Here is a 15907-nt window from a genome sequence, read left to right on the forward strand (position 1 = left end):
ATGGAATAAACAGCCCTTTAATTTAAATACACAGCTACACGTGTTAGCTTAAGTCCTTTATTCACCTGAGCAAACACAAAAACACCGCCGTTCACCTCCAAATGTAACCAATACATCCATCAGAATCATTCACAGGTCTCGAGTAACAGGCAACAGGACGCTTCTCGGCTCTTCAGTAACTGCTGATTCTCGGTCATTCGTCCCGCTCAGGAGACGACGCCGTGCTTCCTGCCCGTCTGGATGAAAGCATCTACGCAGCGGTCGATGTCTTCGTCTGTGTGCGCTGCCGAAATCTGAACGCGGATTCTGGCTTTGCCCTTCGGTACGACTGGGAAAGAGAATCCAATCACGTACACTCCTGTGGAGGAAAGAGACGATGTGTGAACGGAGCAGATGCAGTGAGGTTCAGATGTAAATGACAGCACATTTTATAATGTATATCAAAATGAAACGGGTTTCGGACGCGTATCAGGTCATGCCGCCAACTCACCCAGCTTCAGCATGTCGTCGGACATCAGGGAGGCCAGCCGCGCGTCTCCGAGCATCACCGGGCAGATCGGGTGAGCCGAGCCCGCAATGGTGAAACCAGCCTGCGTCATCTTGTTCCTGAACCTGGACAAACAGCACAGAGACAAAGATTACAGTCACATTCAGGGACACATTACAGTTCAGGCTGTCCTTACAAAACTGGCAGACATCAAGCTGTATATAATTTAGCCCTTGTGAGGTGAATAGGCATGATACTCAACGTTTCCTTTGGCGACACAAGAATGCACCTGAAATGGCACCTAAAAATAACAGTTGAAATGGTGCTTGTCAATGTAAATTATACTGTTTGGGTTATTAAGTGCATCAATGTCTGAAAAGCTGCAGTTGTATGGTTTTTAGTGTTGTTGTGTGAAGATATTTTTGTAATGCTGCCACACCTTGTCCGCATATTTTTTTTTATAACTGCCTCTACTAACACAAAATCCTTCCAGACGAAGCATGTGTGAATTTGACTTTCAATAATTATTGTGAAAAGGTGGCTCAGTGTGTTTGCCTTGTTCAGCGAGTAGTTCACAGTTGCATAATGTGGCCTGAGGGTCGTTATGTGGGCGTTACTGGGAAAGGTTTTGGAACAAGATGATAGAAAATGCATTTATTACCCGTTCACATTTAGAACAATCGCTCTGCCAGTACAAATAAAAGCTAGTTTGGTTACTTTTTAAGAACAAGATAAGGGTTTTTTTACAGTTTCTCCTCTTGGATGATCACTCTTTTAATTCCCTCATAAAACACACTGTTTGTTATATATAGGACATATTTAAAACCTCTCTTCTTAAACCAATGAGCAGCTTCTGAAAAGAAAAGAAAACAATCCTGCTTTTAGATTTGAACACAACTTATTTCTGAAGATGTTCCAAAGGTTTTGAATAGTTTTGAACAAACACAATCATTTAAAAAAGCAACTCAATTATAAGTTGACCAAAAACCTGTTACCACTGACAACTTCTGCCGCTCCGACTTACAGGAACACCAAAAAAGCAGATAACCCCACCGATCTCCCACTTGAGAAACACACGCACCTCATGGTTTTGGCCGTCATGCTCTGCGAGATCTCGTTGGAGGCGAGCAGCAGCTCCACGGCCCGGGTGGCGCAGGCCACCACGGGAGGGGGGAGGGAGTTGGAGAACAGATAGGGCCGCGCTCGCTGCCTCAGCAGGTCAATGAGAGGCTTAGGGCCGACTGTGTAGCCTCCTGAAAAAACACACAACACAGAGAAAGGCGGATTAGGCATTGAACAGTTACATCTCGCTAGTTTCTCACTCGTCACATTCCGAATGGTGATAATATTCCGGGTGCTGTTAAAGACCTACCGGCTGCTCCACCTAGTGCTTTTCCCAGGGTGGAGTTCACAATGTGAACTCTGTCCATCACTCCCAACAGCTCGTCTGTTCCTCTGCAAATCACAGGGAGTAAAATAGTATCAGTATCCGTGTCTTTTTAATCATAGAAAGATATAGAACTCGACCTCACTAAAGCCCCCCTCTACTGAGTGCCATTCTATTATTCACAGGGTTTGTCATCACAGTAAACTGAAAGATGTTATAATCACCATCTTAAATATGTCTCAATATTTTTATTATGTCCTATCATTTTTTTCCTCCTACTATGTATTTAACAAAACCTCAATCCATGTTTACTTATTTTGCTTCCATCATTTTCTGTCACATCAAATATGTAATGCCACTGTACTCTGTGCAATTTTAAGTCCCAAAAAGACAGGACACTGAAGATGTCCTGATTTAACATAGAAGCTGAAATAAAATAGAAAGGGACCATTCAGCAGAGCTCAACATTTTTAACATTTATTTGTCTTTACTGCAACCAGAGTGTCTTTGGGAGTTGGAACTGATGCAAATTTTACACAAAGAAATGGGCTAGAATTTTAATGTTATTTACTGATACTAGTATTATCTACTGGTACGCTAAAAATCAACCATCAATTATTAAACATACTGTATATTCTTTGTATTTGGCTCACCTGCCCCGGGGCCCCAGGAAGCCGGTGGCGTGGCACTCATCTATGAACACCATGGCTCCGTACTGTTCGGCCAGGTCGCAGATGCCCTGTAAGGGGGCCACGTCTCCGTCCATGGAGAAGACGCCGTCTGTCACGACCAGGCGCATACGGGACGACTGACGAGAGGAGGACAAGAAAACCGTCATCGGTGAAGCTGACACTGTTGCTTTTTTACAGTCACATCAATACTGTAACCCTTACCTGACCCTGTCACATCAGTAATGTGAGCTTGACACGCCATGGAACACAAATGGATATGATATGAGAAAGACCTGCGTGAACTCTGAATGATCCTACAAAATGAGGAAATATTTGCTGAATTTTACAAAAAGTGTATTGGATTAAAATCGCTTACTGCCCCTTTAATCCCATTCACCCCCAGTTACTGTTGCTATGTCAAGCTCTCCCTCAGTGCATGGCACAGGATGGAGATTACACTGCTAACGTGGTTTTCATTAAACTAGATAAATTCCTAATATGTTTTTTTCAAACAATGGCTTTGAAGAGATCCACAGACCTGCGACTCTTTGAGCTTGGTCTCCAGATCACTGAGGTCCATGTGCTTGTAGCGCAGCCTCTTCGCCCGACACAGACGGATCCCGTCGATGATGGAGGCGTGGTTCAGCTCATCGGACAGCACCGCGTCATCTGGGCCCAACAGAACCTGGTGCGAGAGCAATTCGATGCCTTACTGAGAGCGACACGGGAGTCTTTCAGATCTCGTCTCGGGCTCCCAGAGGCGAGACATACCTCAAACAGCCCGGCGTTGGCATCGAAACAGCTGGCGTAGAGGATGCAGTCTTCCCGCTCGTGAAACTCTGCGAGCTTCTGCTCCAGATTTTTGTGTAGGTCCTATAAAAAAATCACAGTGTGTGCTCAGTGCCTCACGTTAATGGAGCCGTTACAGAGACAGTCATTGTCTTGCATGTGTTACAAGTGCTGTGTGTGTGTGTGCGTGTGTGTGATCAACCGTCATACCTGTGTCCCACAGATGAATCTGACAGAGCTCAGTCCGGCACCGTACAACTTGAGAGCATCGATCCCTGCCTGCACCACATCGGGGTGACTCGACAGGCCGAGGTAGTTGTTGGCGCAGAAATTCAAAATGTCTGAGAGAGAGAGAGAGAGATGGAGAACATGAAATGAAAGGTCAAAGGGTCATCGTTTGAGTCTGTCATACATGAAATCAACCCTCTCAGCATTACTGTGTGAGCAACTCCAGGGCTACAAAAGAACATTTTGCAGGGGGAGAAAAAGAGGAAAGTGACAGATAAACAAAACACAAGAGCGACCCTCGATGAACCGATGTAGTGGTGATGGCCTAGGTCAAAGGGCCATTCATAAATCCACAGAGTCGATTCCCTGGCAATGGTCCATCCTGAAGAGTGAACAGTGAGCTGCTGCTTTGTTGGCAGAACAACAGACATGTTAGATGTGAGTATCTATTCTGTCTGCAGCTGTGGCGGACACATGTAAACACTTTGCCCTTCCTATTGCCATGGAAGCCACGTTGACAAGAGCTCACAGCTTGTGCCATGAGCCATTGAAAGGACTTCTATTGTCAGATCATTGTGATTTACTACAGATCGGATGGAGTTTAATGTTTCTGAAAAAAGTTGTCTGATGAATTTCCTACTTGGCAAGTTGTGCCTGTGAATCTGCTCAGCGTTGTGAAACAAGTGTCCTCCGGTAACGTTACATGACTGAAGTTGGCCGTGAGTCAAGTCAAAGATCGAGATGACTCCGTGGCGGGAGGACGAGTGCAAAACCAATGGCACATGTCTGTTTGTGCGGTGCGCTCGAGGTCAGCTGCCACTCACTGCCACGACTGCCGTCCACGTTGATCCGAGGACCCTGCTTCGACGTGATGATCCTCTCCGCCTTCCACGTCCCCGCGGCTCGGATGGACTCCAGCTCGTTCTCCAGCACCGCCCTGGCGTCGGCCACAGCGGAATAGGTCCGCCTCGCGGCCGGGGCCCGCAGGAGCCCGCGGGCTGGACTCACCAAACTCCTCGCAGCCTTTCCGAGCGACATGACGGTGGGACCTGTGTGTGTTTAAAAGGCAAAACGTGCAAGAGGAAAGGCGGAGCGGTATTTTTTTTTCCGGCACCCTATGTGGAAAAAAGAACCCGCCTCTACACGTCTCTGATTGGCTTACCCTAGTATTTTCCCCAATTCTAACCAATCGTGACTCTGAATGCCTAAACCTGAGCCAATCAGAGGTGGAGCAGGGCGGGTCTTCTTCCAAGTGCCGTGTTCGCGTCATATATAAAGAGTGGGCGTATGTGCGGCGGGCCAATCAGGTGGCAGAGCACTTGAAAGGTGGGTCGTTTTGTCCAATCAACATTTCAGACAGTTATTAAACGATGTTTCAGATTAACTAGGTGGCAGCATGTCGCTAAATATAAACAGCAACAAAGCTTGACATCCTTTCAATTTTCTGTCCGACATTAAAACTACTTCACATTGTATCCCAAGTATGCCTGTTCTGCTAGATGAAAGTCTCACTCTGCAATCAGCAAGAATAATCTGCACAATAGTAGTGCTTCTGTATACTTACTGATAAGACCAAAGGCTGATTTCAGCCACTAGGTGTGACATGTTCAGGACCAAACCACAAGTCAAACCGAAATAAACAATAGACAGGAATTTAAAAAATAAAAATCTAGTTATCCCATATATGTAAATCCAAGAACTGGATTCTACAACTAGAATGTCACTCAGTAGAGTGCATACCTCCACCAAAGGGCCAAACAATCCTACACAATTGTCTATTTCTTTTGATAGAAATATGAAATGAAAATGTGAATGGTCTGGTAACTTACATTATTTGTCATAAAAAACAGTTTAAATGGAATGTGTTCTTCCCAGGCCCTGCTTATGTAACACTGCTAACTAAACCAACGAACAGCAAACAAACAGGTGAAACATTATGTCCTTGGCAGAGGTAACTTCTCTTTGAGGTTAGAATAACAACAGACAATGAAATTCCAGTTAATACATTAAGTTTAATATAAGACAGTAGTCTGTCACAATTTTTTTTTTAAACTTCAAGTAAAACATCTTTACAAGGGAAAGTTGCATGAAAAAAAAAACGTATCAGTTTTCCTTCACCGTACACCAATAATATGAAGCATCAAATCAAATTTCCTTAGGTAACAGCAGAGCTTCTCTTACATACAAGTTTACAGAGTTTGCCAATTTGACAGGGGAGTTTTCTGCAACCTGTCATTGTATCTGACAATATATATATATATCAGTAATATTATACATAATCTATGTTAGAAAAGGTTTTCCGAAACAATATCCCCTCTCTCCTTCAACAGCAGGAATGTAACTATATAAAATGTGCAAATGTTTGCATTCCACACATGGACAAACCCTCATAACAACGACAAGTTAAAAACCTCTGTTCTTCATCAATTATTATTTTTACCAGTTAAAAAAAACAACCAAATTTGCTCCACAGTACAGAACAGCAATATACACAGTTATGAAGTTCTTCCTTAAATATGGGTTGCGATTCCGCATATATCACATGTGCCATTCAACCAGTCATCTAAAAGAAATCCGTTGGCGCGGGAGCTACATGAGTATTGTTAGTTTGGCAGGTTTAAGTGCAGTTTTAAGACTCTGAGTCGTTGGTGTCCTGGGAGGAGTCCCTCAGTGACGGGAGGCGGTCAGCGGCTTTTGCTCTTCCTGCCAAAAACTTGTCAAATTCTGCAGAGGAAGATGAGCAGGATTAGGGCTTCATCAATCGTGTAAAGGGAAATTACTGAAATTAATTATTGGGATGAAGAAGTAGATAACAAAAAGATGCAAACCGCAGAGTGACTTTATGAAACAAAGTTGAAGACTTTAATAAATCATAGTCTTAGGCTTAAATTGATCCTGTGTGCAGTGGTAATGTTGTTTAACAAAGTCAGTAGACCTTCTAGAATTAGTGACAAATACTTCCGTCAAAATAACCTTGAACTGATGAATTAACAGATTTATAAAAAAAAATAATAAATCACTTTACACAAAGTAAATATATTGCAGGAGCCAGCAATGTGGAGTTGATACTTTAATATTACAGATCTGTATTTCTGCCACCAGATGCCCAATATTAAAGCCTCTAGTTCCACATACTGTTCAAATGCAGAAATATTTACAAACAGATATAAGACTAATCGTATTGAATACATTGATATAAACAATGTAGTAGTGCAATGTATGATCAAAACCTCTCTTTGAGACTGTAGTTCCAAGTATAGCAAACAAAAGCCAAAATGCCCAACGAAAGTAGTTGGAATTGTGTGTAGACTAGAATTAGAACAAACTACACCCTGACGCAACTCCTCCTCAGATCCTCACCTTCACTGGTCACACCATCGGAGTCCTCAAAGTCATCATACTATATCACAAACGGAAAAGACATAGTTTTAAAATCACACATTTGTGCATTTAAGACATAAACAGTCAAAGGATAACTCTGGTTATTTTGCACTCGAGACTGTTGTGTTCAAGATGATGTCACTATCCTGCTCAGAGTAACGTAGTATCAAGTGTTGTCTAATCAGTCCCCTGGTTAGAAACAGAGCCCCTGAGAGAGGGCCATTTTTAGACTAAGCTGACAGTTTGAATGTGAAGAAGATGCAGTATCTCATAACTGTAACCAAACAGTCCAATTACCAGCAAACTTCAGATAATTTAGAAGTTAAATGGAGACACATCTTGTGGCGGTTTGCTTTGGTTTGAGTGGCACTAATGTGCAAAGCTCCAGAACTGACGTGAGTGAAGTAAGTGTTGAAAAGAGCTATCCTTTAGGGAGTCAAAAAATGAAAGGGAAAATCTAATATCAGTATTTTGAGTAGATTTTAGGAAATCCAGCCATTTACCTCATCATCCAGCTCTAGCCATTTCTCAATATCCTCCATTACATTGGACTGGCTGATAGGAATCTGAGAAAGGAAAGCAGAGCAGCAGGATGGTCAGTGCAGTAAAGTATGAACCACTGATGAAAGTTAATGAAGATGTAACAAAGCTATCAAACCACAAAGAAACAGACAGGTAAAAACACAAAAGAACAACCACATGTCAGTGAGCAGGGCAATGAAAGAAGAGCACTACAGGTATGACAACAATGTGGCATGTCGGGACAGTCCAAACCAAACACTGTCATGCTCTGTACTGGGAGTAGGCACAAACATAAACTGAAAGAATAATAATTAAAAAACCCATGCAAACCAATGTATATTTATCTCAATGCGTAAACCATCCAAACAAAAGTGATGCAAACCAAAGCAACCCAGACCACAGCTAAATTAAATAGCAACCTCGTGACAAAATCAAAGGGGGACAGGGGGAGCGTGGAGAGGTGAACGTCTGTAGAACCAGTTCACATTATGGAGACAGACCCACCATTCCCCTTTTAATCATCCAATCTAACTTTGGTGAGGAGCTGTTGGTGGAGGCTGGGCTGTCGTCCTTCATTCACAGACAGAGAGTTGATTTAGAGTGGAAAAGAGTTTCTTAGACAAATAACACACACATTTACGAAACCAACGATCCTTTTAAATGTCAGGTGCTTCCCTCTAAACTCTCTCCTCCCTCCTACACATAATACAGTTCACACATTGTGCAGAGCACCATGTAAATCTAGTGATTTTGGTACGTGAGGCTGGTGACTAATGTGAGACTGATGATTGAGTGAGTTGTATTTTTCATTTCACAGAAATGTTTCTGTGCCAAATAAGCACTTTTTTTTCTCCAACTGGTCACAAAGGCATGACAGATACAAAAAAATGGAATAGCGTCAGCTGACAAATCTATTCACTAAACCTGTTAGACCATGTGAAACCTGAATAACATGGCATCACTGCTTACCGTTGCAGTGTTGTGTAGTCTGCTGTCCTTAGCTCGAGCCAGGCCCTCAACGGCATCCTCGCTGCAACAGAAGATTTGTACATTGGTGAACTGCTGTATAAGCTGATAATTAAGGTTAACACGCAGTGAAATACTTGCACGTCGTGAAACGAAATTACGTGGAGTAAGTAAATATTAAACTCCAAAGCAAGAGGTCAACAACTCTTGACACACACACCCTGGGAATTGACCTCAGTAAAGAGCTGCTACTGGGGGCTCAGTAAGATTAGAACTGTGACTCTGTGGCAGAGCAAATCAACAAAAGTTGCTCTAATTCATACAGTAATCCATTCCTATTAGTTCAGTCCTTACTGGCTGACTGACAGAAGTAGCCCTTCATCAACACCATTACTTATTTTCCAAATGTGGTCATGCTATTTGATAATACTGAACATACTGTGTATATATACAGTAAGTGGATATTGTTACACTAATTTGTTCATATGATTGAACTGTCAATGTTCACGTTGGTTTGGCCAAGTCTTGAATCTTTTGTCCTACTGCTAGGAACAGATGTCTCAACCATTAATGTGTAAATAACTATTTCATCATTATTTTTAGCCAAGCATTTTAGTCATTGAGCTTTAAGTTTTGTAAAGTTGTTTTCATTAGTTTTTAGTTAACTATTTCAGCCATTTATCCACTGCTTCTAACTTGTAACCTGTTCAGATTAGTTGAGCTACTTTACAATACGCCCTGGCAACTGTGTTTAGTCAAAGCCAAGTACACACTCTCTCTACTTTGCAAATTGTATTTACAGTTTACAGTGGGGTCCAAACGTGGGAAAGTGGTCTCAGACTTTTTGACCCCTGTATATGTTTTCAAGGTCAAACAAGCTTTAGTTCATTGTTTTTCTGTACCTTGGTGTTTGTTGAGTTGAGGAATGTATTTTCTGCGGTAATGTGTGATCTGATTCGCTTGTACCTGCAAGAAGAACAGTACCATGAAGCAGAGGGTGAATTTTTACTGTTCATAGAATTAGTAGAGACACTCTACATAGGTAGGATGTACTGTGTGTACGAAGGATTGTGCGCAACAGTTAAAAAATGCATGTTTTAATAACGGCACACAATAAAACCCCACAGACTGGGGTACTTACTAAGTTTTGTCAACTGACTGGACAAACTGTCGCTGGTTGCTGACGCCACTCCTGACTCCTGAGACTCAGCCGTGACATCGAGCTCTGATAGGTTGACATACGTGTGGCTCTAAGAAGCAAAGAGCGACAAACTCAAAATTCACATTGCATCCATTTCATAAAATTATGGATTGCTGAGCTGTTAAAAATAACAATCAACACATTAACTCGTATTTTTGCCTTGTTCTTTACCTTTTGCGTTGTATTTTGACCATTTGTTATGTGTCTTTCAAACCTGTAAAAGGCAGAACAAGTACATCATTATCAAATGGAGAATATAATTATCTTATTTTGTTAATAATGAGACAGTATAACAATAATAATGATAATAATAATAATGATGTAGTTAACCTGTGGTAGCGAGTGAAGGCGGAGTTCATTTCATCATTTGTTGCCAGTAACTCTTCAATCAGCTTCTCCTCACTGAGTCTGGGGACCATCTTTACTATCCTGTCTTGCATTTCCTTACAAACTGTGTATAACTGCTAATGACACAACCAGACAAAGAATGTGTGGGTGGGGGTTGTGGGGGCAGATGCAACACAAAAACGTATATAGTGGGAGATCAGTTAAGGGCAACACACTGTTACTCAGGATGAATGGATGGATAATATTTTCTTGCAACAGAAAGAGGGAAAACACTTTGGCATTACTGTAGCAAAACACAAGTACGTTTCTATTTTATTATTATATTTTTTTTACCTCCAACAGCTCCATGTCTGCTTGTTTTACCGTGACTGGATCCAGCTGACTCATCATGTCCGACATCATGGTCAGGTTGCTGCGCACCACTCCCAGCTCTGCCTTCAGCCTTTTGACCTGGAATATCAACAGTATTTCCTCAACAAACGCAGCCATAATATCTCCTTCCAAAAGCAAATATTGATTTCTTAAGTGGTTGAGTAACCGGCCAGAATTAATTGTAGACATTAAAGGAGGAGTTGTGAAGCAGCATTTCAGCTGAAGTCTGTGATTACTAGGAATGCAGTGCAGTTGAAATATTAAAACGTCCCACTGAAATGCAGCAACGCCCATCACCTGGCTGGGAGTGAAGGCATTGTTTCCCTCGAGGGCCTTTTTTAGTTCAGAGGTCTGGGGAGGGATGAGCGGAGCTTTGGAAGAAAGGAGCCCAGCAGGCAGAGTAGTGACAGCGGGCCCATTCCCAGGCAAAGTCTGGTAGGCAGAGGCACAGAGATAACCCAAAAGAAAAGTGACCAGAGGAGATAGGTGAGCACCCACAGGAGCTTGCAGCAGTAAGACAAAGTGCACACAGTCATGCTTGCACCTTTTTCGGGGCCTGCCCAGATGAGTAACCGTCCAGTTCTGTCATGGGGAACTCGAGCCCTTTCCTTCGAAGGTCTTCGTAGACTGACACCACACCCGTCAGGTCAGGTGAGCTGCGGAATGCATCAGCCCACGCCTTGACAAGAGAAAATCACAAACAGCCAGGAGGCTGAGCAAGGCCACAACTGAAACTCAAACTGAACAACAACCTATTTGTTCGAGTTTAGCAACAGTCTCGGTGTCCCCTTCACCTGTATGATGCTGAGCACTCTGTCGTGCACGACCAGCGGAGGGTTGTTCCTCGGGATGATCGCCCTGACCAGAACCCCTTCTGTGAAATCCCGCGTGGTCACCAGGATGTGAAACCTGTAGCCACAGTTCTTCACACAGGTCTCCAGGACCTGACATCAGAAGAACACAACAGATCAAACCACGGCCGGCGCCTGCTTGAAGGTGTGCGCGAGCACAAGGGGAGCGGTGAACAACACTCACAGTAAGTGTCAGTATGACCTCCTTGAAGTTGTTATTCCCCACTATCCTTTTCTTTATGGCTCTGACTGCATCTTTGGGTCTGTAATGAGAAAATATTTTCGATGTTCAGAGGCATGTAACCTCATGAGGATAAGCTTGTTCCTGATGCAGACAGATATGATCACACACACGCATACACACCCTTCCTCTGAGCTGTTGATCATGTCGCAGATTTCCATGTTGATGGCCCAGTCTTCTGACTCAAGGCTGGAGCTGGTCGCATACTCTGTGAAAAATAAATAAGAAATAGGACCCCAAGAACTATAAACTTGACCTACAGTTGAAGAAAAGTTTCTTCTTACACATAACAGAATATAATACTTCTGAGTCATGATGGTACACTCTATTTTCTGAAAGGAAAAAAAACAACCCCAAAAAATGAATATAACAGTAATTAAATGAGTTTAAATTTGTGCTATCCCACAGGGTTCAATCCTGAGACCATTATACATCATCATTTTTGGAAATGATATGAAATTTGAGGTTGATGTTGTGTGTGGTTTTGATATCGACTTTCTGCGCACCAGCAGGTCTGCTTACAGATTGTACAAAGATGATGTAAGGTATTTTTGATCACAATAAAAGATGTAACTACAGGACATTTAGCTTAACATAACTAACAAGTTTCAGAATTTACCAGCAAGTCATGAAATGATCAATTAATAAATGTGTAAATGGCCAGGTACCTGATTTTTTCCATCATTTGAGCATGCTAGAGACAGACATAAGCATACTACACTATACAGAGTCAAAATTAATTGATCAATTGATATGGTTTATTTGGACCCCTCAAAATGTGGTGATGAAAATACAAAAAAAATGAACTATGACTAAATACTCATATCCACTTATTTGAATGAATAGCTCTGGATTCCCACCAGGCGTTGACGACACATGTGGAATCATTGGGTCGCTGCCTGATATAAATGAGATTTGGGTCAGGAGGATGTGGGCCACTCTGGGTCCCGCCCAGCTCCGCCCAGGTCGAAAAAACACGAGAACAGCCAATCAACTGGAGCGTCCCGGCATCCTGGTCCCGCCTCCTGCCAAAATCATTGTTCGGCGGACGCGTCAGTCAAACAATAAGCCGTTGCGCCTCTTGTCAGTCTGAATACATTTCACTTGACTTCATCCTTTTTGTGTGTGGCAATTAAAGACGCGCTCGATTTTAAGAAAAACGACCCGTTCATATAAAAGCGTGAGATTGCGTCGATGGGTGTGTTGGATGTCCGACGCGTAACGTCTCGGGCGGAGACGACTGAGCCATTTGATCGTTTCAACGTTTACGGAGGTTCGACAAAAACGGCTCACCGATCCGCTGGCCCACCGGCGTGCTGAACGGGTTCCCCAGCAAAAACTCCATGGCGAGAGCGGCGATGGCCCAGCTGAGCACCGACGTCCCCGGGCCGAGCCGTGCGCGTCCACAAGCCCCGCTCGCTCCAGCAGACCGACTGCACTGCTGCCGCTGTCGCCGCCGCCGCCGCTGCTGCTGCTGTGCACAAAACGAAGTGAGCCACCAGTTGAACTGCGTCACGTTTTAAAGGGAAAGCAGCCCGCAATTATCACGACGGCAACGAGCAACAGCGCCCCCAACAGGCGGTGTCCATGTCTGCACTCACAGCTGAATAAAAGGTAGCCCTCTACAATGTATTCTTATTAATTAAATTAAACTAAACAAATAGATACATTATTATAGTGTCTGTGGAGATTCTCATTCATCCATTTCCTATCCAAAGGCCTTGATTAGGAGCAACTGGGCTTGGTTGTAGATGTTTGGTCTACAACCAAGTCTTAATTCAATTCATTTTGGATAAGTAACATAAATAGGAACACATTCATTTTTAATATTTTCTGTTATTATCAAAAAATGAAGGCAGTTCATAATTTATGTTGGAAGGTTCGTAGTGTGCCAGTGGAAGTGGGATAAGGCCAGTCTCTTCAGTCGGCTCCGGGGTCTCCATGGTATCTGTGGACTTCAGAGGAGGAGATATATCGAACACACCTGGGAAGCTGCAGAGACATCGTCCCATTCGCTCTGGATGAAGAGCAGCGACGAGTAGCATGGTACGCTATCTAGACACAGGTCGGGGACTGATCATCTCCTGGCTGGGTCACCTGATGACCCCTGGACACATCACTGACGATATAACCAGGTGGCACCTCAAGGTGCATTATAGAATACTTTTTCTTTTTTTTTTAAAGAAAAAAGGTCAAAATATGAAGCAGCAGAGGTTGAGCGATCCCCTAATCTCTAGTATGTGTCAAGCTTCTGAAAAGCTTTGGCCTACAGCTCCCAAAATGCAACCCTCTGTGTCCATCATAAGTCACAGTGTTTTGTCAATTTTTTTTAAGAAAGAATTGTTAAGCTTGACAGAAAAAAGCTGTTTTGAAAAAGATTCACATTCATTCAGACTAAATGAATATGGATAGATCCGATGGGCCAGTACATTGACAGTGAGGTCAGTATTGGTCACGTTTTCCACAAATCTCTATGTTTTTGTTGTTCGATTTTCTGCCACATGGGTGCACTGTTTGGTTTTTCATCCCACTGTCAGGTTATACTCCCCAGTACTCTCTTCTGACCTCCAGTCAATGCACCATAACGTGAAAGTTTGATTAACAACATGTCACACGAAAGCCTTTCAAGAGCTTAATTATTTCTCAACTTGCTGCATATTACAAATTTAATTGTGCTAATTATGAAAGTAAACATGTGGGCAGGCAATATTCCAGCATAGAAAAACTGTCCACGATGCACAGAGTGAGAACAACAGGGCGTTAATAAAAGCCCAGCAGCTCTAACCTGAGCAGGTTATTGCAGGTTTACTTACAGTTAACCAACTCTCCCGTATGAACCAAAAGACCTGTGAATACCTAAGTCCAGGACACACATTCAGACCATCAATGAAAGGAACAAAATACATGGAATGAGTTTTCACAGACTTTTTATTAATGTTTTTTTGCACACAGAAATGTTTCCCCTCTCTGACAATGGGGATGCACAGCAGTCGCGTTTGATCATGACGACGATGCGAGTGTGTGACTCAGACAACAGTGACTCACCACCCAGTATGCAACAGAGATTACAGCTTGTACCCTCTCACCGCTGATGCACAGCCCACTCCTCTGTTTACACCAGCGGAGATGATACAGCTCTGCACATTATACAGAACCATATGCGGCCCCTATGTGGGGGATCACAGAACAGATAACAGAAGAGATGGAAAAAAGAAAAAAAAAGAGAAACGAATAAAAGAAAAGAGTTTATTCATTGATCTTGTAGGAACAGAGATGAGCCCACAGTCTTTACACTGCAGGAAACATACAGTCTGTCTGAGGTTACTACAGCTAAATCTCTTTTAATCATCCTCGGAGTAAGTATGGGGGCAGTGATGCTGCAGCATGGATACGACCACCTCACTCAACAGGTTTGTTTGGTCACAGTGGTTGCTATGCTACTGCATGAAGACGAACACATGTAAAGACTAATCACTTTAATATTATAGTGGGGGTACTAAAGATACTGTATCTATCATTTGAGGTATTAATAAGTTTGTCTTTAGTCATGTAAGTGCTGTTAATGTTAACATCAATGCAGTATTAACACTCTATGAATTGTTTTATATAGAATTACTCCTACTGGAAATAAAGTGTTGTGTATGCATTGTTGGCCTGATTGTATTGAGAACGACGAGTGCTCACTGTCCTCCAGTGGCCACAGCTAAGGACTGCAACATTAATCTCCCCGTGGCTAATACGCAGTGCTAGTATTGGTGAAATCTTTATTGATGTATGACTTATTATTTGAAGGAGTATCACAAATAACAGCAGTTACACCAGCACCTACGAGTACTAGGGAAAACATGTCTTTCTTCCTTTCTTCGTGTGTTCGGCTGCTGCTCTTGTGAGGGTTAATGTTTATGAATACATAAGGCAGGATCAAGTTTTTCTCTTGCAGTACATATTCATACTGATGTTGATACTGGTATTGAACTGGTGTTTGTACAATAGGTTTAAATGGCACACGCATCACCACATCTCTGTTCATTTGACACAATTAGTGGGGGACAGATGCTGGATATTGACACCAGTCACATATGTTATCAGTATGTGTAATAGGTTGGGTAATGCTAGTCTAGTCTAGTCTATGACTGAAGCAGACTCAGCCTGATTTGTGTTGTTTTTTCCCCCCTTAAGTATTGATCTAACCTCTCACTGTTACACCCGAGCAACTTCCCAATACTCCAGCCATCCATGCAACCGCATAGCCATGAAAAAAACATTTGGATTCTTTTATTTTGCTGTGAGATACCTCGGCGATTTCTCTCCACCGGCCTTGCACCTTCTTTGACTTTGTCTTTCTTTGCCCTTCGTTCACTTCACGCAACCCTTTTATCACTCTCTCTCTCCCACAGCTCTCGGTGGCTGACATGTACACACACACATCAAAAAATCTTTCATTTACTTTCCCTCGAGTAAAT

The 15907-nt window shown here is 42.8% G+C and overlaps 2 protein-coding genes and 1 long non-coding RNA gene across 7 annotated transcripts; 1 reads left to right on the plus strand and 2 right to left on the minus strand.

The window, feature by feature from the left end:
* Window positions 1-43: 43 nt before the first annotated feature.
* Window positions 44-4687, minus strand: gcat (glycine C-acetyltransferase). The gene is made up of 9 exons (XM_035614814.1): window positions 4387-4687; window positions 3545-3675; window positions 3317-3418; window positions 3084-3230; window positions 2528-2682; window positions 1860-1942; window positions 1569-1740; window positions 491-612; window positions 44-358 (listed from the first exon to the last, which is right to left on the minus strand). The coding sequence occupies exons 1-9, from the start codon at window positions 4598-4600 to the stop codon at window positions 207-209; spliced, it is 1278 nt and encodes a 425-aa protein (XP_035470707.1). The 5' UTR covers window positions 4601-4687; the 3' UTR covers window positions 44-206.
* Window positions 4688-5554: 867 nt separating this feature from the next.
* tom1 (target of myb1 membrane trafficking protein) lies at window positions 5555-12942 on the minus strand. Of its 5 annotated transcripts, none has more exons than XM_035614808.2 (16): window positions 12738-12942; window positions 11568-11652; window positions 11388-11466; window positions 11147-11296; window positions 10897-11031; window positions 10650-10784; window positions 10314-10430; window positions 9963-10093; window positions 9804-9846; window positions 9573-9681; window positions 9334-9397; window positions 8435-8495; window positions 7970-8035; window positions 7447-7509; window positions 6923-6962; window positions 5555-6286 (listed from the first exon to the last, which is right to left on the minus strand). In XM_035614808.2, exons 1-16 carry the CDS (start codon window positions 12787-12789, stop codon window positions 6192-6194), a joined length of 1425 nt encoding a protein of 474 aa, XP_035470701.1. In that variant the 5' UTR covers window positions 12790-12942; the 3' UTR covers window positions 5555-6191. The 5 variants fall into 5 exon arrangements, with proteins under 5 accessions (XP_035470701.1, XP_035470705.1, XP_035470704.1 ...); XM_035614812.2 differs by having other exon boundaries at window positions 9963-10096; XM_035614811.2 differs by lacking the exon at window positions 10650-10784.
* On the plus strand, window positions 12924-15090 carry LOC118288582. Its single transcript, XR_004785897.2, has 2 exons — window positions 12924-13058; window positions 13324-15090. It is a non-coding gene; the product is annotated as an uncharacterized LOC118288582 (long non-coding RNA).
* The last annotated feature ends 817 nt before the right edge of the window (window positions 15091-15907 follow it).

The sequence above is a fragment of the Scophthalmus maximus genome, chromosome 17, assembly GCF_022379125.1.
Source record: "Scophthalmus maximus strain ysfricsl-2021 chromosome 17, ASM2237912v1, whole genome shotgun sequence".
Lineage (NCBI taxonomy): Eukaryota > Metazoa > Chordata > Actinopteri > Pleuronectiformes > Scophthalmidae > Scophthalmus > Scophthalmus maximus.